The sequence below is a fragment of the Drosophila guanche genome, unplaced genomic scaffold (assembly GCF_900245975.1).
Source record: "Drosophila guanche unplaced genomic scaffold, DGUA_6, whole genome shotgun sequence".
Taxonomy (NCBI): Eukaryota; Metazoa; Arthropoda; class Insecta; order Diptera; family Drosophilidae; genus Drosophila; species Drosophila guanche.
The window spans coordinates 6,767,546-6,793,894 of NW_022995744.1; the positions used below are offsets into that span (position 1 = coordinate 6,767,546).

General features: G+C 48.5%; 9 protein-coding genes across 17 annotated transcripts in view; 3 read left to right on the forward strand and 6 right to left on the reverse strand.

Annotated features, from left to right (window-relative positions):
• Positions 1–940: 940 nt before the first annotated feature.
• Positions 941–16,445, reverse strand: LOC117580169 (vesicle-associated membrane protein 2). Of its 3 annotated transcripts, XM_034266491.1 has the most exons (7): positions 16,431–16,445; positions 6,000–6,193; positions 5,384–5,464; positions 4,962–5,109; positions 4,740–4,898; positions 4,622–4,673; positions 941–1,819 (listed from the first exon to the last, which is right to left on the reverse strand). In XM_034266491.1, the coding sequence occupies exons 3-7, from the start codon at positions 5,410–5,412 to the stop codon at positions 1,638–1,640; spliced, it is 570 nt and encodes a 189-aa protein (XP_034122382.1). In that variant the 5' UTR covers positions 5,413–5,464; positions 6,000–6,193; positions 16,431–16,445; the 3' UTR covers positions 941–1,637. The 3 variants fall into 3 exon arrangements, with proteins under 3 accessions (XP_034122382.1, XP_034122383.1, XP_034122384.1); XM_034266493.1 differs by lacking the exons at positions 941–1,819; positions 16,431–16,445 and adding an exon at positions 3,141–3,250 and having other exon boundaries at positions 6,000–6,131; XM_034266492.1 differs by lacking the exons at positions 5,384–5,464; positions 16,431–16,445 and having other exon boundaries at positions 6,000–6,132.
• On the reverse strand, positions 7,115–8,328 carry LOC117580167 (methyltransferase-like protein). Of its 2 annotated transcripts, none has more exons than XM_034266488.1 (2): positions 8,021–8,328; positions 7,115–7,965 (listed from the first exon to the last, which is right to left on the reverse strand). In XM_034266488.1, exons 1-2 carry the CDS (start codon positions 8,227–8,229, stop codon positions 7,140–7,142), a joined length of 1,035 nt encoding a protein of 344 aa, XP_034122379.1. In that variant the 5' UTR covers positions 8,230–8,328; the 3' UTR covers positions 7,115–7,139. The 2 variants fall into 2 exon arrangements, with proteins under 2 accessions (XP_034122379.1, XP_034122380.1); XM_034266489.1 differs by having other exon boundaries at positions 8,154–8,326.
• LOC117580168 (protein big brother) lies at positions 8,477–9,647 on the forward strand. The gene has a single exon (XM_034266490.1). It carries the CDS (start codon positions 8,677–8,679, stop codon positions 9,316–9,318), a length of 642 nt encoding a protein of 213 aa, XP_034122381.1. The 5' UTR covers positions 8,477–8,676; the 3' UTR covers positions 9,319–9,647.
• LOC117580165 (coatomer subunit alpha) lies at positions 9,740–13,712 on the reverse strand. The gene is made up of 2 exons (XM_034266485.1): positions 12,741–13,712; positions 9,740–12,678 (listed from the first exon to the last, which is right to left on the reverse strand). Exons 1-2 carry the CDS (start codon positions 13,684–13,686, stop codon positions 9,917–9,919), a joined length of 3,708 nt encoding a protein of 1,235 aa, XP_034122376.1. The 5' UTR covers positions 13,687–13,712; the 3' UTR covers positions 9,740–9,916.
• LOC117580166 (valine--tRNA ligase, mitochondrial) lies at positions 13,968–17,402 on the forward strand. The gene is made up of 5 exons (XM_034266486.1): positions 13,968–14,160; positions 14,229–15,988; positions 16,038–16,487; positions 16,547–17,176; positions 17,245–17,402. Exons 1-5 carry the CDS (start codon positions 14,067–14,069, stop codon positions 17,293–17,295), a joined length of 2,985 nt encoding a protein of 994 aa, XP_034122377.1. The 5' UTR covers positions 13,968–14,066; the 3' UTR covers positions 17,296–17,402.
• Positions 17,403–17,448: 46 nt separating this feature from the next.
• On the reverse strand, positions 17,449–19,304 carry LOC117579832. Its single transcript, XM_034265925.1, has 3 exons — positions 18,832–19,304; positions 18,388–18,546; positions 17,449–18,329 (listed from the first exon to the last, which is right to left on the reverse strand). Exons 1-3 carry the CDS (start codon positions 19,049–19,051, stop codon positions 17,455–17,457), a joined length of 1,254 nt encoding a protein of 417 aa, XP_034121816.1. The 5' UTR covers positions 19,052–19,304; the 3' UTR covers positions 17,449–17,454.
• Positions 19,305–20,048: 744 nt separating this feature from the next.
• On the reverse strand, positions 20,049–20,867 carry LOC117579833 (50S ribosomal protein L7/L12). Its single transcript, XM_034265927.1, has 2 exons — positions 20,769–20,867; positions 20,049–20,704 (listed from the first exon to the last, which is right to left on the reverse strand). The coding sequence occupies exon 2, from the start codon at positions 20,691–20,693 to the stop codon at positions 20,148–20,150; it is 546 nt and encodes a 181-aa protein (XP_034121818.1). The 5' UTR covers positions 20,694–20,704; positions 20,769–20,867; the 3' UTR covers positions 20,049–20,147.
• A 488-nt stretch (positions 20,868–21,355) lies between these two features.
• Positions 21,356–22,939, reverse strand: LOC117580199 (gram-negative bacteria-binding protein 3). Its single transcript, XM_034266580.1, has one exon. The coding sequence runs from the start codon at positions 22,911–22,913 to the stop codon at positions 21,411–21,413; it is 1,503 nt and encodes a 500-aa protein (XP_034122471.1). The 5' UTR covers positions 22,914–22,939; the 3' UTR covers positions 21,356–21,410.
• Positions 22,940–23,491: 552 nt separating this feature from the next.
• LOC117580198 (translational regulator orb2-like) overlaps positions 23,492–26,349 on the forward strand; it is a 23,099-nt gene continuing 20,241 nt past the window's right edge. For 2 of the 6 annotated variants that reach the window (XM_034266574.1, XM_034266578.1), the window contains exon 1: positions 24,153–24,459. The gene's annotated coding sequence lies outside the window, so the exon portion shown is untranslated. The other 4 variants (XM_034266575.1, XM_034266576.1, XM_034266579.1 and 1 more) reach the window with 4 other exon arrangements.

Genomic DNA, 26,349 nt, shown 5'->3' on the forward strand with positions numbered 1-26,349 from the left:
TCCCGTTTTTCCCATTATAATTATAATGTTTTTTTTTTGTTAGTTTTTTAGTGTTCGTTTTTCTTTCTTTTAGTAGGTTTTCTTTTCGATTTTGTTTGTGCCTCATTTTTGTCAGTAGGCAAAGCACTTTGGGCAGGCGCTTGTTGAATCAATTAATTTAGTTAATACATTAATTGTTTTTTATTTTTTTTTTTAATATACGTTTTGTATTTTTAGAACAAGGTAAGTACAATATGTGCTAAGAATGTTTGTCTCAAAGTGGGGTTTACTACTACTCGATCGGAATGGGTCTGGGGTTTCTTCTGGGTTGGGGTGTCTCTGTGGAGTGGAGTTTGAGTGGAAGTGGAAGTGTGTGAGATCTAAATATCATATCGTTACACGTTACACATACACACAGATATATATATATATATATATATATATATATATATATGCATACATAGAGCCTATGTTGTATCCTCTCGTCTTGTACTTATAACATTGAAATATACATACATTATGCGACTTTTGTCTTGCCTGCTGCTTTCTGTCAACTAAAAACTGATACCATAACCAACATATTGTGTGTCTAGCGCTTAATTTAATCGTTGAACTGTCTGGTTTTAGCCTTCAACCGAATCCCTCTCGATCCTCGATCCTGTCTCTTTCTTTTTTATTTTTGTATTTCAAACACAACAATAATTAAACGAAAACATTTAACTGCAAACTAATCAATTCTTTGGTTTTGTTTTCTTTTTCCTTTTTGTATATTTTCACTAGTATCATTTCCTTTCCTTCCTCTTCTTTTCTCCTCTCTTTGGTTTTCGTTCATCTTCTGCTAGCTTTCCTTTCAATAATTTGTTGTAGTTTTGTTTTAAGAATACAATACATTAATCAATTGTCAATTGTTTATACATACGAGTATATATATTCTCTTTCCTTCTCTTTTTGTTTTGTTTTGTTTTGGATTATACACTTCAAATATTTATATTTTGCGTAACTTTTACTTAGGAACAAAAGCTTAGATTTGGTTTCGTTCTTTCTGGTTTTAGCAACGCTTTCTCGGGAGTTTTTGTAGGGCTCTGTTCCGAAAATATTTGCGATACTAGTACATAGATTTTCTAAGGAAACTGAGTTCAAAGAGCTGGCACAGACACAGGCACAGGCCAGCAGCATCATCGAGAAGATATTAAGTACAATATAGTCGTAGTTATACATTTATGTATATGTAGCATAGATTACTAGTTGTTGTTGTGGTTTCTTTTTTGCTTTTTAGATTTACTCGTAAATATTCAAGTACCATATATTTATTTATTTATATATTTATATATATATACTATACCATTTTATGCATGAAATAATGTAACCATAAACAAATTAGCAACAACTTCATTTTTGTCCGGAGCGTCTTTTAGATTTTAGTGTTAATATTATGACTGCATTTACTTAAAACCATTTCCCTTTCCTTCTCGTGTGTTGTCGTTCGTCTCTGAAGGGGAAATTATTATTGACTTCTTTGCAATTCTCGAGATTTTTGTCTAGCATAACTGAGTTTTCCTTTTTGGGTTTTGTTCGGGGTCTTGCAGATTATAGTTTTGTGTAATCAAGAAACGTTTTTTTATGCTTGGCTTTTACAGGTAAATGCCGTCCAGAATTACTTATGCGCCGCCATGCTCCGGATTGGCCCCGGCCCCGGCACCGGCTCCGTGTCCTCCATCAACCAGCGCCGACTGTCCTCCGGCGGCGGCTGGCTGCTGCTGCTGTGGCGGCGGTGGCGGCATGTACTGTGGATACTGAGGATACTGCGGTGGCTGCTCTCCGCCTATGAGTCCAAGTTTATCTGTGAATGGGTCGGGGCAGGAGAAAAAGAGAGTAAGAGTTAGTTAATTGGCCCGAAAAGGTGAACAGTTTGACCTCTTATCAAGCTCAATTGAATGACAATTACACCGATACACGGATATGGTACGCCAAAAACATATTATTACACTTCAAATATGGTTAAAAGCTCAGTAATTATGAGGGGGGTAATACACGAACAGTAGTAGCAGAATATGTATATGGGGTGGGGGGTTTAGGGATATGGACAAATCACATCCGACAGATGTGCGAGTATATTTATGTACATTCAAGGCGGACAGCCATGACCAATACCTCACAGCTGACAGGACAGCTGACTCTTTGCCCCCTAGCTTCCGCTTAGATTGTTGTGCATCGTTATCAACAACATCGAAAATGGAAACAAATTATAGAACCATAAGGATACTAAGCACACGTAGACATCGAAACACACACAAACAATGCACGAACATGCAGGCTAAAATGAATAAATAAAATCAGAATCGGAATCGGAACAGTGGAAACAGAAACGGTAACGGGTGTAAGAAGAATAAAAAGCACAGATTAAAGTTGTGGCTTTTTGCAGCTGTTGTTGCTGTTGTTTGCTTACAGTGTTCGAAAATGTTACAAAGAAGAGAAGGTGGTGGTGAAATGGTATTTGCTTTTTGCTTTTGGTTTCTTTTTTGTTTCTTTTCAGCTAATTTTGGTTATGGTTTTCTATTAATGTTGTTTTTGTTGGTTAATCGATGGGTTGATTGATTGGTTGCTCGATTAGTTGTTTGTTGTAGTTGTTGCTGTTGTTGTTTGTTGTTGTTTTTAAGAGAAAGATCGTCCTATTGTCCAGTCGCCACTTCATCCGACGGACTCTGTGGGTTGTCGGTCAATTTCTCAGCCAATGGTTTCTCGAGTGTTGGTGGTTCAGATTTTTGTGTATGGTGTTGTTGTAGTTGTTGTTGTAGTTGTTGTGGTAGTGCTGATTCTGGTGCAGATGCTGGTGCGGATGCTGGTGCCGGAACCACCTGCTGCTGCAAAGCAGGAGGTGGCGGAGCAGCAGCATCATCCGACATGTACGGTTCTACGAGAAATTTGTTGTACGTGAATTTGCATTTGTTTTTTTTTTTGTTTGTTCTATTTCGATACAAGCGATATTAGTGGACAAAACGGAACCAAATCAAAAACGTAAACTCTCAAAACCAAAAAGACACAAAAAGTAGAGAGAGAGAGAGTGAAATTTTGGGTGCACCTAGCAATAAGATTTGCGGATGAGTTACAGAAAGAGTTTTGCTGTTGTTTTTACCTCACAAAAGTAATGTTTTGTTTTGTTTTTTTTTTTTGGTTAAATTGTTTTTGAATATCTGTTTTTTCGTATGGTTTAATAAAAGTGTACAAAGGCTAATGCTGTCTGTGTTATTGTATTACTCTTTCTCGTCTTTCTCTGTAATTGTTTTAAAAATAGATTTTTGTGTATCAGTGGCAATCGTATGTATAGAGTATTTTCAGGTCAGGTGTGTCCATGGTGTTTGTGTGTGTTGTGGAAATAAGGAAACACTTTTTAAATTATATAAAAAACTCAAACAAGACTGCAGTACTTTGATTTCATTTGCTGTACAGGAAGAGGCACAGCTGGTAATTCAATTTGATCTGGCCTTTGCGTCTACATTTACTTTGGGTTCAAGTACTGTCTACAAGTATATTTTACACGGGACAAATGGCACAGTGCTTGTGCCGCTGAAGAGTTTGCGGATCAGCGCCAATAACAGAACTAAACAAAACATAACGAAACGAAACGAAACAAACCACAAAACTATTAAGGCTTACGGGTTTTGAACGCTAGCTAGTCGAACACACAGAACTTAAGGTCCTACGGATAACGCTAACGGCGCTAAAACATTTAATATCGAATCAGACAATTGCCTACTGGCGATGCGATATTTAATGGATATAAACTATTACAGGAAAGGAAAAGATAACAGACAAATAACAATAATGTACGACACGACTTTCTGTTGGCATCAAATCAAATGAAATCATTACCGAACCTGGTGCGTATGTTGGTCGAATGGGAACCAGATGATGTTGGACTTTGGATACACACACAAATCAGATACATAAATATATACTTTATATATGTATTTAAGATATGTAGTTACTGTTTTTTTAGTGGTTGATTTGCTGAAGCACATGATATGGATGCAAATTGACTGATCGATCGATCTTTTTGTTTATTTTTTGTTTCTTTTTTTTTTGGTGGAAATGTTCGCATCAAATTCGAATCGGTGCAAGTGGAGCGATCAGATCATCAAACGTACAACAGTTGGACTGTGAGTTTTAGCTCTACTCATGGCAGTTGTTAAATGGGAATAGAATTTGATTTCGGATCATATTGGGTTGATTTCGATAGATTTTGAATTCGATTTGCGTTTGCATTTTGCAGTTGCATTGCGGATGATGCATTGCGCAGCTAAGTAACTAGTTTCTTATCTTATGGATTAGATAGTTAGCAATCTACATAAAGTTACCTAGAGAAAAATAAAAGATGTGGCGGAATTAAAAAACAAACAAATTCAAATTTAGTCTCTCTGCTCAAAGCTCAAGAAATCAGCGCTAAATAAATTGCGTAAATTAAACGAGAATCAAAACAATAAAAGGTGGCAGTTTCTCAGGTTCTGTGTGTGGCTGAGGAGTTGTGTGGGTGTCGATTGGCATTGTATCTCTAGGAGGGTGGTGGAGTGGTGTGGCTGTGTGTGTCCCATGTTGTGAGTAAGAAGAACAGCCTCAACTAGGGATTTCCGCACGATGAACTTACTTGCAATAATGCCCACGACAACCAGGCCAATCACGCCCATGATGATCATCATCTGAAAGGGTAAGCAGAACAATTGGTTAGTGCTGCACTCGTGGAGGCTTCAAACTAGTTCAAGAACCTTCAAGTTCTGCAGCCAGAATTTCCTCTTGAGCTTGCCCGCCTGCTGCTCAAACTGCGAGGCGCCCTGCTGCAAGGCATCGGCACGATCGTCCAACTCCGACAGCTTGCTATCGCGCTCCAGCACCTTCTCGACGTTTGTGCGCATAATGTCGACGACCTAAGAAAGATTCTCCCTTGTAAATGATATTCAGAGCATCGTTAAGGATTGTGTTTCACTCACCTCATCGACCTGCGCCTGCGTCTGCTGGAGACGCTTCTGTGCCGCAATCTGCTGCGGATTGTGTGGTCCGCCCACAATCTCGCCATCGCCTCCCTCGCCTGCTGGAGGTCCAGCAGGTGGTGCATCGCCAGCTGGTGCAGCGTCCGCCCTGCAGGGAACAATCGTTAGTCAATGACGAGCACATAAAGAGGGCAAATACCAAAAGACTAATCAACTCCCAACGGGGCGCTCAAATTAAATACAAGAATTACACTTGGATTACACAAATTGTGGGTAGAAGGTAGGAGCTATAGCTATGCTGGCACTACAGTTTCTAGCATTATTTTAAAATATATCTCGACGGTGTGTGATAAAGAGAGAGAGAGTGCTGAAAGTACATAATCTAGCTGGCTACTCGGTAGAGTGCAGAGATCAGCACTTACGGTTCCTTGTTCTTGTCTTTCTTGCCCATCGCAGATGCCCCCCCAAAAAGAACTGAGAACTCAACTGCGGTCTCTGGTCTTCTGTTTTGGGGGCCAAAGTTAAGGAAATTCACAGTTAAATATTAAGTTAGAAATGGAAATGGGAGAATTGATAATGTTCGTAGTGGGAGGAAGTGGGCAAAAGAAATCGATGGACGGAACAACCGGCATTATTTGCGTTGCCCTTTTGGACAATTAATTTGGTTTGCATGGCTCCTGGACTGCCCTGACTCACACGGCCCAGGCGAAACGTAGTCAAATGTATTGATTTTACGGCATGTGAATGCCATGTGATGCGGCAAGCGTCATCGCCATCGCCGTAGCCATCACCATTGCCCATTGTCGGACCAGAGGAGACTTATACTCTCTCTCGCTCTCTGGGAGTGATTCATGGCTCATGGTGCAGCTGGAGCCACTTCGCGGAGTCCAAATTGAAATGGACAATTTGTACAAATGAAATGCTGGGCCTGGGCCTGGACCCATGCTGCGTGTACTTAATGTGTGGGGCATTAAATGAGCATTACCCCAGAGTGCGAAAAAACCCCCCGACAAATCAATAATATTTCCATCCACTTACATTTCTCGGTAGTTGTTGTTGTTGTGGTTGTTGCAGTCGCTGCTGATGTATTAACAAAATTCGGTTTGACTGCGACTGATTGTGGTTTTGTATGCACTTGGCCAACGTCTTTTACGTTTGGGAGCGTCGAGCGAGGTCGGGAAGGGTCGTATCGCGGGTGTCGTGACGGTAGTGGCAGCAGCGCAGATGTGCTTCTGGTGGGTGCAGCAGAACTCTGTTTCGTTGTTTTTGTTGTCGAGGGTTGCGCTCTTTCTTTCTCTCACTCGCTCGCTGTCTCACTCGCTCTGTCGCTCGCTCTTTTGCCTGAGCTTTTGTCGCCCCCAATCGTCAATGAATTTTCACTCCTCTCGCAGTTGCGGGGGTATTGGCTAGATGCGTATGCGTCTGTGTGTGTGTGACTGTGTATGTCGAGTGCTTGCCACGACAGCGCCTCAGAGGGATCTTCTGGCTCGGCGAAACTTTAACTGTTGGTAGGGAAGGAGAAGTGTAAAAATAGTTGCAACTATTTTTAGTCTTTTATTTGGATTACGAATAAGGAATAAAGGATAACTAGTAGAACAACACGCCCACGGTTCTCGCTCTCCTATGGGACGTGTATGTGCATGTGTGTGGGTGCACCTTTCTGTTGCACTGCCCCCTGGGACAGTCTGGGAATATTTTCTACAATCAAAATATATATTCGCGTGCGAACGGACCACACAAATATTTGCAAAGTTCCCAACTTGGCACTTGGCTTGGGGGGGGGGCAAAAAATCAATGAAATTCTACACGGCAATGGTTTTGCTTATATACGAAAGGCCTTTTAGTCGCATTCTTTACGTGTTTCAACTACGATTTCTAGCACTTTGTGTGGCAAGCACTTTAACTGTGGCCTGGCAGCACAAGTTTACAGAAAATTATGCCTTAATTATTCAACTTAAAATTATTTTGCGTAGCACAGGGAAAATTTTCACTTACGACGTTTTTAGCCAACTGCGAAAACTTGAAGCTTTCCTAACTGTTATGTTATGTGTATGCTTCTGCAGATCCTGCAAAATTACCAGAGCCCCAAAGCTCTTCTGCAAACTTAACAGAGCGAGGCCCCACATTTTACATGTCGAGAACAGATGCGATAACGATAGAACGATAACGATTATAAAGCTAAGAGCCTGAAGGCGCAGCCAGTGGTTTTTTGAACTTTGCCTGTATCCAAACGCGATACATCTTGAGGCCGCGACCTCGATTCACCTGCAGCCTTCGGTCCACAATCACCTGTTCCTCCTGCAGACCCGCTTGGGTCAACATGCCACGTAGCTCTTGCTCTGTAAAGAAGTAAACCAAAGTGCCATCGCCGCGCACATAGAAATTGTCCTCCAGGCACTTGCCGCTCTTGAAGCGCAGCTGGGCCAGGTCGTAGCGGCCGTAGTCCCTAAAGAGGAGCAGACCACCGGGACGCAGGTAGCGATAGCAATTGTCCAGTATCTGCTGCATTTTCTTTGGCTGGCAGGCGGACAGCACAAATATCATGACAATGATATCCTGCGAGTTCTCCTCGAAGGGCACTTGCCACTGCTCATCCGTGGCATCCATTACGAACACTTGGCAGCGCTTCTCATCGAACTGCGGCTGGCTGCGGAGTATATCGATGGCCCGGGCGGAGAAGTCGCACCCAAAGACCTTTAGCTTCGGCTCCACGCTGTACTGCAGCAGGGGTAAGATGGTGTTGCCTACGCCACAACCAATCTCGAACACGCTCCGTGGCTGCTGCTCACTGGCATCCAGGGGCGCCAGCTCGGGAAACTCGGTGAACAGCCAGTGACGGTCCTTGAAGAAGCGGTTGTCGTGTATGCCATAGAAGGAGTCCCAGAACTTGGGTGCATCCGACTGAAAGCGCTCCCGTTCATCGTCGTTCAGCTTGCTGGAAGAGTTCTTGGCCACTGCCTCCTGTGCGGCCAGCTCCTGCTCCTCGTCCCATTGCACGTGGTCCCTGCAGAGCACATTTTGAGATTGCATTTAAGAGCTTTTGTGTTGACATTGTCTACCATGCATTAAACTCGAACACCTCGCGCGCGTCTGTTAGTATGCGGCCGCCAGCAACTGCTGGCTTCTTGCGCTGTCGCGTGTGTTCCCAAGTCTTGCTGGCAAAACGTCGTACACCTTGCAGTGCATATTTACCAAGCATTGTGCTTAAACACGTCGTCGCTGTCCTTGAGCAGACGTGTGCCAAACTGAGGGCGCTTCTCACACTCATCGGCAGTGGGGGTTTCGCTCATGTTATGCAGGAAATCAAAATTTTAACAAAATAGTTTGAAAACAGCAGTTCATGTGGACCAGTGTGTCGGAGGAATTATCGATAAAAGTGACCTCAAAAATATACCAAAATATACCTTCTCATTTTAAAAATATACCGTAAACATATAGAATCGAGTGTGCAGCTAGTGGCGGGCGACTACCGATAGAAATAAATAGAAATGTTTAGCTAGTGGTGGGGGAATTCCAATCGAAAGAGTCGAATGTGTATATCAAAACCGCAAACAAACCTTTTTGTTGTATTGTGCGTTGTTTTCTGCGCCCGCAGCGAAATAGTTGAACCAATAAACGCATTGTAGCGCGAAATTATTGGGAACCTGCGTAGGAAACGTGACGCTATCATTGTGTGCGCCTTTAAGTGAACAAACGCTAAGTGAACGCCTTCAAAATGATGAACGAGGCAGCCCTGGCCAACATGATTCCGTACGACACAATTGGACTCTATGAGCAGCCGAAGCCCCGTTTTATCTTCAAGATGCCACGCGTGGTGCCCGACCAGAAGTCCAAGTTCGAGAGCGACGAGCTGTTCCGGCGACTCAGCCGCGAGAGCGAGATTCGCTACACGGGCTACCGCGAGCGCAGCATCGAGGAGCGCCAGGTGCGCTTCATGAACGGCTGCCGCGAGGGACACACGGAGACGAGTTTTGTGGCCTCGGGCACTAACCTACAGCTGGTGTTCAACGCCAATCAGAACCCCTATCTGCACGACAAAGAGTGCGACTTTGACAAGGAGCACGGCAAAGTGCACATCAAATCCTACTTCATAATGAACGGCGTGTGTGTGCGCTTCCGCGGCTGGCTGGACCTGGAGCGTCTCGATGGCGTGGGCTGCCTGGAGTACGACGAGCGCCGTGCCATGCACGAGGATGCTATTTTGCGTGACCAAATCGACCGCTACAACCAGCGGCTGCGCGAGTTCGAGGACACCAAGCGTGCGTATCGCGACAATCGGCAGGATGAGATGGAGGCTGTGCGCCGTGGCGTTGCCTCCGGCGGCATTGGTGTGGGCGCCAGCATGTGGCGGCGTTAGTTGGACCTGTGGACGGCACCAGCGCCGTCCCTGCAGCATCACGATCATCACGACCACGAACAGCAGCCGCAGCCGCAGCCGCTGCCACAGCAGCAGCAAGAGACTCAATTTGCAAATACTCAATATTTTATGGACAACTGAAAATGCTCCGCCTAGCGCCTACGACCATGTGGGATAGGCATGATCCAACATATGCTCCACCCTAGACTAGTTTTAGCTCTAATTAATGCTTACTTTACGGTATGCTTCTCTATGGTATTAAACATTACAATTAAATGTGAATTTTAGTGTCGTCTTACAACCATAAATATAATCCACATAAATAACTACCCAGGCTACGGCATGATTAATGATTAATGCTCTGATCATGCGATCTGGTGTGACGCCGCATTTCTGTCTGTGAAACGAAAGGAAACTCATCTTTTGTTTTGAATACCATTATTAATATACAATTAATGACACTTTATAATAGGCATATGCGTGTATCGTGTAAAACTAAGAGCTAAGAGGATTATTAAACGGGCATGTAAGTGGGATAGAAGTGGGGTCTCGCTAGGCGTAGGGGGAAAGCACAAATCAAAGCTCGCTCTATTGCTCCCTAGCGGAACTGCAGATTGGATATGCGCAGTCCAATGCTGTCCTTGCCAATCTGACTGACCTCGCACACGTTGCAGAGATTGCCCTTGTATTGAGGATCGTATGAGGAGCCGCAGAAGGGGCAGGTCACCTCGGGTTTGCCGCGATACAGCGGCTTCCAGCTGATGCCGCATATGTTGAATGGATTGAACTCCTCGTACTGCAGCTGATGCTCGTCCACGGGATTTATTTCGCATGCCTGCAGTATCTTGCGCACCTGCTGGGCCACATCCGGACGGGGTGCCAGCTCGAGCAGTCGACGGGCGAACGAGGCGGCCGTCTTGTAGTTCTTCAGCTTGAAGTACATATTGAGAGCGGTGCGCAGGGTGAGGATCTGGTGCACCGGCTGCAGCTTGCAGTGGGTGAAGTAGGCGGCCATCTCGCAGAGGCGCTTCTGCTCCTCGAGCGTTGATTTCGGCATGCCCTTGCGCACAGTTTCCATCTTCAAGCCGACAATGTACTCGGAGCAGATCTTCAGCAGCTGTTGGGCCTCGGCCGTGTCCAGCTTGGTCTCCACCACCAGCAGCGGAATACTGATCAAAATGGAATGGAACTTCTCGATGGCCTCCGTGAACTTGCCGGAGGTTGTCATTTGATAGCCAGCCTGCAGGCGGGACACCAGATCATTTAGCTTGATGCCCATTGCCGGGCGCTGCAGCTTCGCGTTCGTCTCGGAGAAGTTGCGCAGCGGATAGCCGCACAGGGACTGAAGATTGGGATTGGCCGTGTAGCTGGTGCGCGAGCAGGCGTAGTTCTGCAGGAAGAGAGTCTTAAAGGGCTTGAAGTTGACCACGCCTAGCTGGTCGTTGAGCAGCCGGAAGGCGCTCTCGAAAGCGCCAGCCTTGACGTGATCCAGAACGAGCGGCGAATTGTTGGCCCACTGCTGAGCCGGGGACAATCCCTTATTGGGGGCCGCATAGTAGTTGCTGTCCAGCGCCGAGGCCTTGATCTTGGAGGCCAGCTCCTCGGGCACAACCAGATCGTCATCGCCCACATCCCAGCCGGCACCATCCTCACCGCCAGCACCTCCGGGCTGCTCATCACTGCTGAGCGCATCGTGCATCTCATCGTCGCCGTCATCGTCCAGTCCCAGATCGGCATCTGCGCCCCAGCCATCGCCGCCACCGTTGTGCTCCTCCAGCACCGCTGCATCGGCATTGAGGTTGAGTGCCTGTCGGGCGGTGGCGCTGTTGCCCGCGCGCGTCACCATGGCGCCCTCGAAGAAGCCCTTGGACACGGACAACAGCGGCCAGTTGGTCTCCAGCTGCTGGATGGGCACAGGCGGCTTCAGCAGCATTGCATTCGGATTAACCTCTGGCAGCGTGTCGCCCTGTGCGGTGATGGTCTCGGCCAGCGACTCGGACAACTCGTCGAGCCCATGGGTGGCTGCCGTCAGATAGGCCATGGAGGTGAGGCCACAGTTCTTCAGGATGTTCACACGCTCCTTGAAATCCCCGAGAACCAGGGCGCCCTGGTACTGTGCCGAGACATCCTTGCGGATCTCCGCGATCTTGATCATCTTCTTGAGCTTCTCCAGATTGCCGGTGATCAGGTAAAGGAAGCTGAGCTTGTCAAAGTTCTTGGTGCGCTGATAGCACATCTCCACCACCTGGTGGTTGCCCTGCAGCAGCGCACTCTGCCCGAGACGATTCCAGCAATCCTTGTCGTCCAGGGCCTTGGCTGCCTCCAGGGCAATCTCAATGTTGCCGCACTCCAGGGCCAAGCCAAAGCGTGTCTTCTCGTCCTTGACAAAGTGCAGCGCCACCTCCGGGTAGCCCTTCTGCTGCAGGTAGGCAATGATGCTTTGTCCCACAAGTCGAGCATTGCGCACCATGTGCAGAACCTCATCGTATTTGCGCTGAATGAGCGCCAGCTTGAACTTGTACTCCGTGGGATCGATGGTGAGGACGCGGGTGCGGCACTCGCGATCCAAGCAGAACACTTGATTGCCCTTGACGCGCGTCAGATAGATGGGCAGATCGAGGGTGCGAATGATGCCGTGATCCCCATTGGTAATTGCATACTTGATGTGGTTGCTCGTGGTGTAGATGAACACGCCGGACTCGTCCCACGCACCCGACTTGACGCGGCAGTTCTCCTGCACGGTGCAGAGATACTGCAGCCGGCGGTCGCAGATGGTGACCGAGTGCTTGCAGAGGAGAGCCACCAGCGACATGTCTGGCGACCAGACGACGTAGCGGCACTTGGCCAGCTTGATGCTGCCAACGGAGACGAGGCGCTGCACCTCGTAGAGGGTGACCATTTCGGGATCCCGAATGAGCAGCATGCCCGTGCCGGCGTAGAAGATCTCCTCGCAGAATGTGGGAATCTTCTTGGTCACCTCGTTCTTGAAGTTCTTAATGACCAGCTGCTGGTTGCGATCCAGCACGGCGAAGCGATTGCGTGCCACCCAAATGGCGGTGATGCCCGAGCTGCGCTTGCTGTCGGACTCGTTCTGGCTCTCTGTGTCCTTGGGTATCTGGCACAGGTCATAGGTGCTGTTCTCCAGGTTGTTGGTGCGCGTGCAGATGAGCACCGCATTCAGGGCTGGGTTGTAGGACATGCTGTACACAGGCGACTTGCCCGGACGCAGCTGCATCACTACAGCGTCCTTGGTGGTGGTAAAGTCCAGCTTCCGCAGGTAGCGATCCTTCACATAGTACAGCATATTGCCATGCACAGCATAGGCGGGACGCTCGCGTTCCAGCTTGAAGACAACCATGCCTGGAGGGACACATAAAGGGATTTAAATCGGAATCCTTTGAGGCAAAACAAAGTCTCCTTACCGCCATCGTGTCCGGCTGCAAACAGATTGAGTGTGGGATGCGCTGTCAGTATCCAAAAGCGCTCGTTGTCCCGCCGGAATGTGAAGAGACACTGACGCTTGGTCATGTCCCAGACGCGAATGCTGCGATCCTCGCCGTTCGAGATGATCAAATCCTGTCGGGGATGGAACAGCACGCTGGACACGTTGTTGTAGTGGCCACGGCAAGTGTCCACCTCCCAGGCCTTGTACTCGTTCATGCGCCAGAGCTTCACCAGACGATCGTCAGCGCCTGAGACAATCAGCGGCAGAGTGGGATGGAAACTGGCCCAATTGACGCCGCGATCGTGCCCCTCGAGCACATGCTTGACCACAGCATCGGCCTGGCCAAACAGATCGGTGGCTCCGGGATTGCCCTTCATATGATCATCTAGTCCCCCGGGACCGGGAGCCACATTCTTCTTGCGCAAGCCCGAAATGTCCCAGACGCGCACCGTCTGATCCAGCGAGGCGGAGACAATCTGATCCTCTGTGGGATGGAACTGGGCACACATAACGTAATGGTTGTGGCCAGTTAGCACGCAGATGCAGTTGCGTGACTGCCAGTTCCAGATGCGAATGGTCTGATCATCGGAGGCGCTGAGGATCCACGGATACTCATGGTGGAAGGCCACAGTGCGCACGTAGTCCAAATGCGCCAGCAGAGTGAAAATGCAGCGACGCTGCTTGTAGTTCCACACCTTGATCTTGTAGTCATCGCCGCCAGAGACGAAGAGGGGCATCTGCTGGTGGAATGCCACGCTGCGCACGGGCCCGTCGTGCTCGTCGAACTTCTCCAGGAGCGTGTGCATGCGGTAGTCCCACAGCTGGATGACGCCGCTGTGCAAACTGGTCAGAATCCAGGGACGTTTCGGGTGAAACGAGAGCCCCTTCACCCGAGCCGACTTTGACTCGAAATTGGTCAACATGTTGGCAGTTTTTACTGTCTCACGGGGAAAGGTAATTGTTCTCGATTTGTGTTGTTCCGTGTCGGCTTTCGTTTCACGTATGTACCCGCTTCCAGTAAGTTCCGGGCACTTTCCTGTATCGAAATATACAAGTATTAGCACATCTCTCCCAAGAGTAAACAATTTGTGCACCACGTAGGCGCTGATAAACTCAAAATTTCAAGAAAAACACCAACCAAATTGTACAAGTGACACGTCAATTATCTTCTTCTTGCCAACACAGGCGCAGGGTTGAGTTCCATTTGAATCGAACGGAACAGCTGGTTGATTCACTAAATTCACTTGACAACACTGCCCGTTCAGCCGTTTTTTATTTTTTGACATAACAAATAACTAAAATCATGAAATATCTTCAGAACTTAACGTATAAAGTTCTTCAGCGGCGTTACCTGTACCAGCCACGGCTATCCACACTGTACTACAGCACATCAAAGGGTGAGTAATACCCGTTTTCATTGAATAAACAGCCACCGGCTAATGGTGCTCTATTCATTCCACTGCAGATGTCGACGCAAAAGTGCCATTGGCAGCGGGCTACCAGCCCAAACAGGTGGAAGAGGCCTATTGGGAGCGCGACAAGGATCAGGCGAATCTCCCACAGGGGGCCAATCGCTGCAAGCGTGGGCCCTACCGCATGCTCCTCCCACCGCCAAATGTGACGGGGAATCTGCACTTGGGTCATGCACTGACGGCCACTGTGCAGGATGTGATTGCACGCCAGCGGCGGCAGCTTGGCTACGAGGTGGACTGGGTGCCAGGCACCGACCACGCCGGCATAGCCACTCAGGTTGTGGTGGAACGCACACTGGCAACCGCCGGAGGCAAAACGCGCCACGACATAGGACGCGAGCCCTTCCTAGAGGAGGTGTGGAAGTGGAAGGCCTCCAAGGGTGCTGGCATCGTGCAGGACCTGCGTCTGCTCGGCTGCAGCCTTAACTGGTCGCGCGAGTACTTCACCATGGACGAGCAGCAGGCAAACGCCGTCAATGTGGCCTTCGAGCGACTCTTCGATGAGGGTCTCATCCAGCGGCGCAATTCCATCGTCAATTGGTCCACCACCCTACAGTCGGCAATCTCGGACATCGAGGTGGAAGTGCTGGACATCAAGGAGCCCACAACTGTGAGCGTTCCAGGCTACAAACACAAAATTCTCTTTGGCAGAATTTTTGATTTTGCCTACACCGTCGTGGATGGCGAAACACAGCCGGATGGCTCGGTCGAGGAGATTGTGGTGTCCACCACCAGACCAGAGACAATACTGGGCGATGTGGCCGTGGCCGTGCACCCACTTGATCCGCGCTACAGCAAGTATCGCAACAAGGAAGCGGTTCAACTGAAGCATCCCTTTCGGAACGACACAATTCCCCTCGTCTTCGATATCGCCGTGGACAGGGACTTTGGCACGGGCGCTGTCAAGATTACGCCAGCCCACGACAAGTTCGATTTCGAGCTGGCAGCGCGACACCAGCTGCAGCCTCGACAGGTCTTCTCCAAGGATGGACTCATTCTGGATACCTTTGAAGGGTTTGAGGGCCAGCTGCGCTTCGACGTACGCGAACTGATTATCCAGCGTCTGGATAGGATGGGATTGCTTCGGCAGGTACGACCCCATGCCATGCAGTTGCCCATCTGTTCGCGATCCAAGGATGTCATCGAGTACATGATCTGGCCGCAGTGGTTCCTGAACTGCAAGGAAATGGCTCAGAATGCGCTCTCGGAGCTGCACAGCGGCCGACTGCAGATTGTTCCGTCCAACTTTGAGTTGGAGTGGGATCGCTGGCTGGAGGAGGGACGCGACTGGTGCATCTCCCGGCAGCTGTGGTGGGGCCATCAGGTGCCCGCCTACCAGTTCACCGATGCACAGGGCAATGCCCACTGGGTGGCTGCTGCCAGCGAGCAGGAGGCCAGACGCAAGGCCATTGAACTGTTGGGCGGTGGCCAGCAGGAGGAGCTTACCCTGGTGAGGGATCCCGATGTGCTGGACACTTGGTTCTCCTCGGCACTGCTGCCCTTCTCCGCTGCCGGCTGGCCCAACGAGTCGTACAAGGAGAAGTATCCGCTGGACATCATGCAGACGGGACACGACATCCTCTTCTTCTGGGTGGCACGCATGATGATGATGGGCCTGAAGCTGACGGGCGAGGCACCCTTCAACAAGGTGCTGCTCAATGGCATCGTCTGCGATGCGCATGGCCGAAAGATGTCCAAGAGCTTGGGCAACATTGTGACACCACAGCAGGTGGTGCAAGGCGCCAGCATGGATGTAAGTAGAGCAGTTCCTTTCTGTCTTTCACCTGACAATCTCCTTGCAGAGCATCATTGAGGGGCTGGAGCAATCCCTCGCTGCGGGTGTCATCAATGAGGCTGAGATGGAAATTTCATACCGATCCATGAGCAAAATGTTCCCCAAAGGCATACAGGAGTGCGGCACAGACGCCCTGCGCTTCACGCTGCTCAGCCACAACATTAAGAATCATTTCATCAACTTTGATGTGAGTGCCTGCCACACCAACAAGCTGTTCATCAACAAGATATGGCAGGCCATGCGCTTCACGCTGGGCGCCGCGGAGCGTCTGAACATTTCGCTGCATCAATTCGAGACACTGGACGGAGTGAACCTGGGCACTTGGGATCGCTGGATCATTGGCAGGCTGGGAGAGACTTTATCCATCTGCTCGGACAGCTACAAAAATTACAATTTCCACATGGCCACGGCGGCGCTCAAGCATTTCTTCTATCAGAATCTCTGTGATACTTATTTGGTAAGATAACTGGTAACATCCTTTGCCCTTTAACCTCTATAACTCTGTACAACCCACAGGAAACGACAAAGACTGAAATTAATCATCGCACACCCACGGGCTACATTCATGTGGGCACTTTGACTGCCTGCCTCAGCTGGGGACTGCAGGCTTTGTCGCCTTTTACACCGTTTGTGGCCTCGGAGCTGCTGCAGCATGTGCCACTCAATATGGAGGTGAAGCTGTCGCAGTATGCAGACAGCAAACTGGTAGCGGAGATCAACGATGTAGTCGGCATATGCCAGAGTGTGCGACAGCTGAAGAGCATGCACAAAGTCAGCAAGCGACACGAACCCAAACTCACTCTGTTTGCCACAAGTGCCGAGTCGGAGCAGGTGCTGGCTCGTCATCTGCAGCAGATACAGTTGTTGTCACGCTGCGAGCGCGTAGATCTGGACATGCTGAACGAGAATTCGAAGTATGCAAAGAAATTGAACCTCTTCTCCACGGCGGGCGCACTCTGCTCCTTTGGCCTGAGCATGAACGAGGACTTTGGCATGACTTTGGCGCAGCGTGACAATCTGGTGCAGAGCAACATCAAGCGGCTGAAGCGATTGGCAACTGAGCTGCAAAAGTATCGCATGCGCCTGGACAATGAAGCCTTTCAGCTGATGGCCGACAAGAAGACGCGCGAACATTTCGAAAAAAGGGTTTGCATTTGCAGGGTCCTTTCCATCAGGGTTAGATCTGCCTAACATTCGTTGGTCTCTCTTTGCAGGTCAAGGAACTGGAGGCGGAAATGAAGAGCTTAATGCCGGAAACAGCGTGATCTCAAGAGGAGTCTAATGTGTAGATAGTTCCCAGTGCCTTTGTTATTGTTTGCTAATCCATTAAGTTATTATATGTGGGTCCTCCTGCACCCAATTAACACATTTATAAGCCAGCCGCGAGTCTTCTTTCATTTTCTATATTATATGTCTTAGTTAAGCTATAAAATTGGACATGCATTCTGTGAATAGGACAAGTAGAAGCCTCGATTCGATATGTCCATATCCTCATTGCCATCGGTCACCGTGTAGACAACAAAAGGTTTTGCTGAAGTTGTGGTGGACACCAGTCCGAGGCCGCAGAAACGATCGCTGGCCAACGAAACGCCTCCCTGCGTGGGTGCTGGAATGACAATGTAGTCGGTGGTGCAGTCCTGACTCTGCACGGAGGATGTGGCCAGCAGTGCGGGATCCACGGCGCCCACATCGTTGGTCAGCGTAAAGGAGTATGTGTCGGAGCCGACCTGTCTGTAGGTGATGGAACAGATGCCAGCCGCCTTGCGTATGCAGATGCCGTATCTGGTGTTTGCCAGCTGCCGCGTGCCCTGCACCCCAATCGAGTTCAGAGCGGAGGAGGCAGCGGACACGTAATTGAAGCTGGCGAACGTGCCACTGGTGGGCATATAGTACTGCAGGCAACCGGAAGGCGCCAACGTGGCCGACGAGCAGCCCAGCATTCGTATCTGGAGCTGCCACTGGCGATTGAATGTGTAGCCCGCTGAGGTGGCCACCGAGATGGTGATGGGACTGACGCCATTAAAGTCCACGTAGACATGCTGGCCGGAGTTTTCGCCACAAATGCTGGGCACCTGTGAGGCACCGCCCGTAATGGTCAGCGCATCGGTGCTGCACAATCCATCACCCGTGGGTGGAGCCAGCGACAGAGCAAGGAAATCCACGCGCAGCTGGCAGATGCTTGAGTCCGGTGGCGTCACCACAATGGAGCAGCGACCGCCTCCGGCATACGGCGCCGGATAATTGCTGTTGTAGAAGTAAGTATTGTTGTACGAGGTGCTCGCGCCGCATGTCCTTTGATCTGACAAGAAAGTAGTCAATCTTGTAGAGCTCTAACCAATGGAGTGGCAAAGACTTACATATACAGCAGATGGCCTGGCTGGTAATGGTGGAGCAACTGCCGGCGCCCACTCCGCTATTGTCCGAACACTCGCCAGAAATGACGCATGTGCCCAGCAGCAGATTGTTGCCCGTGCAAATGTCATTGGAGAAGCGACCGATTGTGTAAAAGGGAAACCCTGGAAAGAGAGAAAAAAGTAAAGATTTTTATCTTATTTAAAGATAATCGAAATCTTCTTATCGCAGATCCAACAGAAGGTGCAGTGGAAGCGGAACCCAATGATGGTTGGTTGGAGTGCATAGCTAAGACTAAAGACTAAAGAATCCCGGACTCAGGTGATAATTGAGGCGTGACCCACATACGGAGACCACGACTGCGACAAAACAAGCCACCAGCACTCATCAGGCAGAGGGAGATCTCTCTCAAGAGCTCTCTCCCTCTCGACCGATCGTTCAGCACTTACAGCGAGGATGTCGTGAGTCACTGCGTGCCAGACTGGAGTTGGTTCCTGCCTGCAGGTCCAGACTGTCATTTTGGCTGGCAAGTGGCGCTTCCAGCTGCTGCACTTGCTGCACTTGCTGACTGCTGGCACGTGCCGCACTGTAGATGCCCAGAATGTAGCTGCTGAAGAAGATGGCCACGATGGCCAGGAGGCGCGAGGAGTGTGTGGCAGCAGCAGGCATGACTAGGCAAGATAATCGATTCACTTTCGGTTTTCGCACGAAGATCGCTCGTAGATCTGAAAGGGACGCGGAATGGATGGATGGTAATGGCCCGACTCGAAGGCACGTCCGAACGCGCTTGTATTACAACGAAGACTGAGCTGAGACAGGCCATAGTTTTGGGGGCATACTGTGGCGCAGATCCAGGTGCTAATTGAGAGAACCCGACGGGTATGGCGATTCATATTAATGCCGAGAGCAGGGCCGGCTCTTCCATCGGAATTTTCAGCGTGGTAAAGTCTGAAAGTTTCCATCATAGACATTTTTAAGCAGAATGTTCTTCCAGTGGGCAGAGTCCGTTGCGCCGCGCTACCCTAGTTCCAGTTCCGCTCCTGGCCAAAGATCGTGTGAAGCTTATTTCGTCGGAACGGGAGAGAATGTGGAGCACTCACGCATGGGAAGTCCAACGACCAGCGACCGTTCCATTCTTCGGTATGTTGATATTATTTCTTATTCGATTTTACGCGTATTGATTTAACGACAACAAATAACTGGGCGAGGAAAGTGATAGAATGACTGGCCGGGGCCAGCACGTGGCGCCTGTGGCGCCGCATGATACCATTCCTCGAGCCTGGTTAATAGAAAGTGCTCGCTATTTACCTCCTTAATACGCGTATGCAAACGCGTGTCTGGCTACCAATTTTTCCGCTCGACTTGATTTTATTTCTATAAATAATCCCATGCGATGCGATCAATCGGATTGCAAATGATGTAACGGTACACTTTGGGCGCGTGTAAAGTCTGTCTCTGGAACAGCTAACAGCGTCTGCGTTGCATTTACTAGAACGCGGCTCGCACGACATTAATTATCAGATTCTCACTAATCACAGACTATCTATCTGGCAGCTAATTAATGTTTAATCTGAAAAGGAAGGTAAGAGTGGATTGACACTTTGACTCTTTCCAGGGCGAAGCGAAGCGTAGAAAGTTGTCGACTGTTAAAAAAGTTAACGCTCTGTTAAGTTTACAGCAAATGTTGCCTTGCCTGGTTGGGGCTTTTATTAAAACAATAACTAGAAGCTAAACGCAAAATAGAAAAAGAAAAAAGTTCATTAACTTATTCAATTTCAATAATGGCGCCAGCCTTGGACAACGCCTCCTTCAGCTTCTCGGCCTCCTCCTTGGGTATGTCCTGCTTCACAACGGTGGGTGCACTTTCCACAAACTTCTTGGCCTGAACCAGGTTCATGCCCTCCAGCAGGTTCTTCACCTCCTTGATGAGCGCCACCTTCTGCTTGTCGTCAAACTTGACCAGCTTCACGGTGAAGGAGGTCTGCACCTTCTTGGGCGCCGCTTCCTCCTCATCGTCGGCGGCTGCACGTGCCGGTCCTGCCGCAAACTGTGGGGCAAAGGCTGTCTCTGGCAGGTTCAGCTTCTGTTTCAGCAGGCTGCTCAACTCGGCGACCTCCAGCAGATTCAGTGCCGCAATGTTGTTGACAATGCTGTCCAACTTGGGATTGGGTGGCTTGGCAGCCCCCTCTGGAGGAGGCGGCACCAGTTTTTCAGCTCCCGAGACAGCCGCTGCCGGGGCCGCTGAGCTGTACATACGCTGCAGGCGAATGTGGCGAGTGATTTGACGAAGGGCAAGTCGTGTGAGCTGCATTTTGGTTATATCTGTGCAGGAGTAATGACTGTTTAAGTAACCAAGTCCAGAAATTTCAATTAGTTTTCTATTTACTTGTGTTTTTCTGGTGGAATTTTTGGTGGCCGCAGCAGGTTATGTGAGCAAGATTTATCGATCAAATATACCACACTACTTTCAACAACATACCGAAATATACCTTGACTTTTTAAAAATATACAGTAAATATACCGAAATCTTAAATCATTTTTCTCGATTTTGCTATTCTGTTCAATGTTACCAGCTAGTTAGGCCTCTCAGGCGCTGTTGTTATAATTTTATCCGATCTATCAATCAATCTTCCACAAGATTGGCTAGTTGTTATGACTTTTTTATTGGACTGTTTGCAAAATAAGGTTAAACTAAAAAGACCAACCAACAAAAATAGCAAAAAACGTTATGTTTGGGAGCCTGGAATGTTACGTATTTGACAACTTGTTGCTTGTCAGCCGGTGGTATTTTATGCAATATATACCCTATTTCCATTAATAAATATTAAAATTCACTTTTCCAAGCGGCTCTTAAATATGACTATCTTGCATTGAAAACTAACTTAACCGACATGGCCCCCCCCCCCCCACTGTTTAAACTATGGTTAAAACTGTGAATTCATCTTTGATTACAACAAAATATTACAAGTTCAATTCTTTGAGTTTCCCAATATTCGGTGGTGTTCCTTTCATTTATTCGATTTTCAGTCTACAGAGCAAACACTTTAACATAGTCAATTGTCATATGGGCGTCATCCAACCACTGATCGAGCATCGGTTTCTGATGCTTCCAAAAGTCCGACATGGCGCGCGGTTCCCGCTCATGCCACGGTTTCTGTGTATCGTAGAAATACTCGTTGAATCCTCCCACCGCCAGGCCAAAGGTTACATAAAACTCCTGATCGAAGGGCGCCAGTCCAGTGCCCTCTTCCAGTTTCTGAGAATTCGGCAGTCGCATCCCATTCACAATCGTCTCGCTGAACGCTCCGCACTCGCTGCCCTGACGACAAATCTCCTTGCCATCGACCAGCCACTTGAGCTCCCGCGGCGTCCACTCCAGGGTGTAGTTGTGGAAACTGTCGCTCCAGTCATCCGAGCTCTCCTTGCTGCCATCCCTGTGGCACACTTTGGCCGAGCGGAGTGGCTCCTCGGCATTGAGCAGCGCTCCCGTATACAGATCCACTTTGCCATTGGCTGGCCGGGTGTACGCAATCCGAATCTGTCCCGACTGATAGTCGTCTCCATAAGCGGGAGCCTTGGGCTGCAGCCAGAGCTGCGGCGTGAGCCACTCGGCCCGCGGCATCTTGGCGCGCACATCAACCCGTCCGTACTTGAAGGAGAAACTCTGCTTGGTGGAGAACTGAGCCGTCAGCATGGGCGGCAGTCGATCGTTTCGCTGTCTGCCATCACGAACGCAGTCCGCTGTATTGGCGGCCCCTGTGCAGCCGCTGCCCAGATCCAGCTTGCCCTCCAAGTTCTTGTGGAAGTGTCGCTTTGTCGAGGTGGTTGACAGCACCGCATGGCCGTTGTGGAGACGCAGCGTGCTGTGGGTGTCGTCCAAGTAGACGTTGAACTCGTAGTCGGGCGACCCGGAGAAGCGTCGCTCCGCCAGCCACTTGTTGGTGTCCAATTTTGCGGCATTGAACTCGTCCACAAACACCAACTGTCCCGCGCAGCGAGAGGGTCCACCGTTCACCTGTGTTTTGGGTTGCGTGCAGCCCAAACGAATGTCGATGTCCGGGTCCAAGTTTGGGTCCGATGGCCAGATCCAGGGAGTGGTGGATTCAGCTCCCACCGTGGGTCTCCGTGTAGTTGATGGAACGGTGCTATTTCCGCTGTAAGCATCGACAACGAAAGTGCCATCATCTTCGCGATAACCCAGGCCATTGTAGATAACGTATGTCCAGTAGTAGAGCGTGTCGCCTGGCTTGAGCATCGCCAAACGATCCCTGAAGGTCCAGCGGCCGTTCTTCACTTTGACAATATCCCGGGCCCAGGTGCCCGCCTCTAAGCCTTCCATCTCCTCGTTCAGCTTCCCGTGGAAAGCAAACAGGGTGATGCCCTCCTCGTGTGGTATGGAAACCTCGAATCCCTTGGGATAGAACACTTCAATCTTGGCTCTTGGCACCTCATAGCCGTGCACTTGCACTCCAAGGAGGAGAAGCATTTGGAGACAGCAGCTCCACACACAAAAGCGAGATGCATCCGCCATTCTGACACGCAGAATCGCAACTAAGATGAGCAGCCGTCAGACAAGTCAGACTTATCAAGAAACCGGTTTGTTCTGCCTTTGTTTATTTTAATCACTAATCACAGCATATATAAAACTGTGTGTGGGAAGCTAGTGAGAGAGAGAGAGCGCAATAGAGTTATCTTGGGAATAACCCAAGCCCCGGCGGCTTTGTTTTCACAAATGTTTTCATTGACAAAAGCAAATATTCAGCCAAAGCTACTTCGAAAAACGCGCGTTTTCTAGCAATCGATATCTTACTGTCATCTTTGATCAGCTGTGCCACCTATCGAGCCAGTTCCAAATCAATGTAGAGTATGCAGAGTACATTAATAACAGCAATGGGCATGACGGAATTGTGCTTCTTAAACGTTTAACTGAGAAAGAATCTCCAGCAAAATGAAGATAAAGATAAGTCACAAAAACGCTCATTTTTTACTCTTCTATTCACTAACTTCATATAGTCCACCCGGTACATGGCAGCTCTGAAAGGGTATACAAGTTTCGATAGAAAAGGGTGTAGTTTTACACCTGTTTGTTTTGTGGAGCAGCAAGCTTTGTACGTCGCGACGTTTAGAATTTGTCTTTTCGGTTCTCGTTCTTGCAAAACACAATTAAAAATGTACATATTTTCGTAAAATCTATAACAAAAACCACACGTCGCGGCTATCAAATTTGGGTGCGCGTATATTTTGTGGGTGCGCTTTTTATAATTAAAAAAAAACAAAAAAACTCGACAAAAGATAATAACAAATAGCGAGCAGCAGTTTTTCGCAGCGCGAGTGTGTTTGTGTGGGTGACAAAAGTTGCTGCTGGGGGCTGATATAAACAAAAAGTACCACCATTAAACAATAGCGTTCCGGAGCTGAGCTGCTGCATTGTTGATATTGTAAGTTTTATATAATTCGATTCGCTTGTCTTGTGTTCTTTGCCTGCCTGCTTTAATTTTTCTGTTGCTGCAGCGACAATCAGCTGTGGGGTTGCCAGATATCTAATTAATTTACATAAGATAAAAGCGCTGCAATGGCAATTAAAACATTGTTTTAGTTGATATTGTTGCAAATTGAGTAGCTTTTTATTTTCTTGGCGGACGGAACGATTTCGAGCGCATAAAATATCGATGTATCGATTGCTGTAATGCTGCAGTTCGCTTGCGCGACCAAAGCAGCTGTCTTCTTGTTGTTGTTGGAAAAGCTCGAAACAACAACAAGCAAAACAACTGAAAATGATTGATTTTTCTCGTGCGTGTCGGTCGGAAAAGTAGGCGACGACGACGTCGACGACAACACAAACCGTTTGAACTGGCAGGCAGCAGTGAAAAATCTTTCAATATCACAGTCGTCTCGCTGGCGAGCGGACGGGAGCAGCAGCAGCTCGGAAAAAAAAATTAAAATTGGAAGTTTTTCTACAAAATTCTAGTGTAAATAGTTGAAAGTTTTTAAACAAATTAACAGTGTTTTTCCAAATTTTTCCGAAAACGTGTGTGTGTCCGTGTGTGCAAAATTCGTTGCAGTGTATCGAAAAGTAAGTCGTCGAAGTTGGAATAATATCCTGCGCATGAAAAGCAACGAATTTTCATAAGGAAAAAAGCCATTGCATCGCATAATAGCTAAAGGGATTTCCCAAAGCAAGGGAATTTTCGCTGCTGTTGCAAAAAAAGATAAAGAATAAATAGGGATAACAGCAGAGAGCAGAAAACACACATAGTAGTTCCATCTACATACGTCACAGATTCGCGAGTGTTTGCTTGTGTGCGTGAGAGCACCCCGGAAATGTAACGCACACATACCAGCGCGAAAAGAAAACTTGCACCTGAAAGTTTCGGTCGTCGTCGTGCGCGCCTTCGTGTGTCGTCTGCCTCTCGTTCTGTGCATCGTGTGTCGGTTGCAGCAACGTAAGAAAAAAAACAATACGAAAAAGAACAAAAAGGTTAGTTTATTAGTGCGGAATTTTCGCTGCTGTGCGTAGCTTTTGCACCTGTCAAAATCATATTTTAAATTCGGACTTATTTGGCCTACTTTTTCCTCGGACTCGCGCAGCTCCCAACCAGGGTTGCTTCCATCTCTCAGAGATCTCAAAGTGCGCGTGTGTCTGTGTGTATGTGTACGTACGTAACCAATTGAAATTGGGGCAACTGGCAAAACGGCAACGAATCAGTTGAGCAAAGCAAAGACCGCAATAAACCCCTAAAAAAATCTCCCTAGACCCCAACCCCCTAATACAAGCTCTCTTCTCTGGCCAATGGTGGGCGCGTGGAAATCTGGATAAAAGCTGCAACTTGGCCCAGTTACTTAAGTCTAATTGCAGACGTGATAATAGAACTGCACACACACACACAAAAAGCAGCGGGGAGGCAGGCAGCAAACAAACTTCATTTGCTAAGAGTTTTTCAACCAAATTTGTTTGCACTCACACAGACGGCAGACGGACAGAATTACTGCATCGCGTAATAAAAGCGCAGCTAGAGATGGGCGATTGCTTGAGTCTTGAGATGTTTGCTGAAAATCAAACTATAACTAGTACTGTTAAGTACTGACTATGATTGAGTAGGTTTGCAAAGTATAGTTTTTGGGAGAATCAGATTCCATTTTGTTGAGATACAATTGATATCTAGCTTATTGTTTCCAGTGAATAATGACTTTGATCTTTAGATACGATAGGTTAATAGTGACATTGACAGGTGTAACATCTGTTTAACATCTCTATAACAATCTGTTGTAAGTTCTATAGGAAACACATACATATGTATGTATGATGGGAGTGTTTGTTGTATGTTTCCAATTAAAACGTGACATTGACAGCCCCCATAGTCCCCATCTCTAGATTATCGTGCGCTCTCTTGAAGCTGAGCCAAGCTGTCTGTGCTTTTGGCGGCACAACACACTTGTTTACTTTTAAGTGTGTGTGTGCGTACTCGCGTTTGTTTGTGTATGTATTACGGGGGCGTTACTGTCATTGTTGTTGTTGCTGTGCGACGTCGTCGTCGTCGTTTCGTCTTCGGTGTTTTTGGGGCTCTCTTCTCGTTTGTAGGGCAAAATTATGTATTGATTATGCCTGTTTTTCGTTTTTTTGGGGTATTTTGTTTTTCTCAGTGGGTGGCTGGGCGGTCGGGCTGTCGGGCTTGGCAGTAGGGGGTGCGGTGGCACCTTCGGTCAGTTTTTCATGCCTGAGTGAGCCATTTCATTGGCACAACAATTTTGTTGTCTCTCTGCATTTAACTAATTAAACCCCCCCGTACTGTCCACCCCATCCCATTTCGTTCCCTTCCACACCCCCCCCCCCCCCCCCCCCCCCCCCCCCCCACCCCAATCTGTTCCCGTCTTCCTCTCCACCAACGACCCACACATTGAAACGCCGTGCGTATGCGTGGAGGCCGCCACGCCCGCCAGCGCGGCTCGAATAGTACACATAGCGTGAT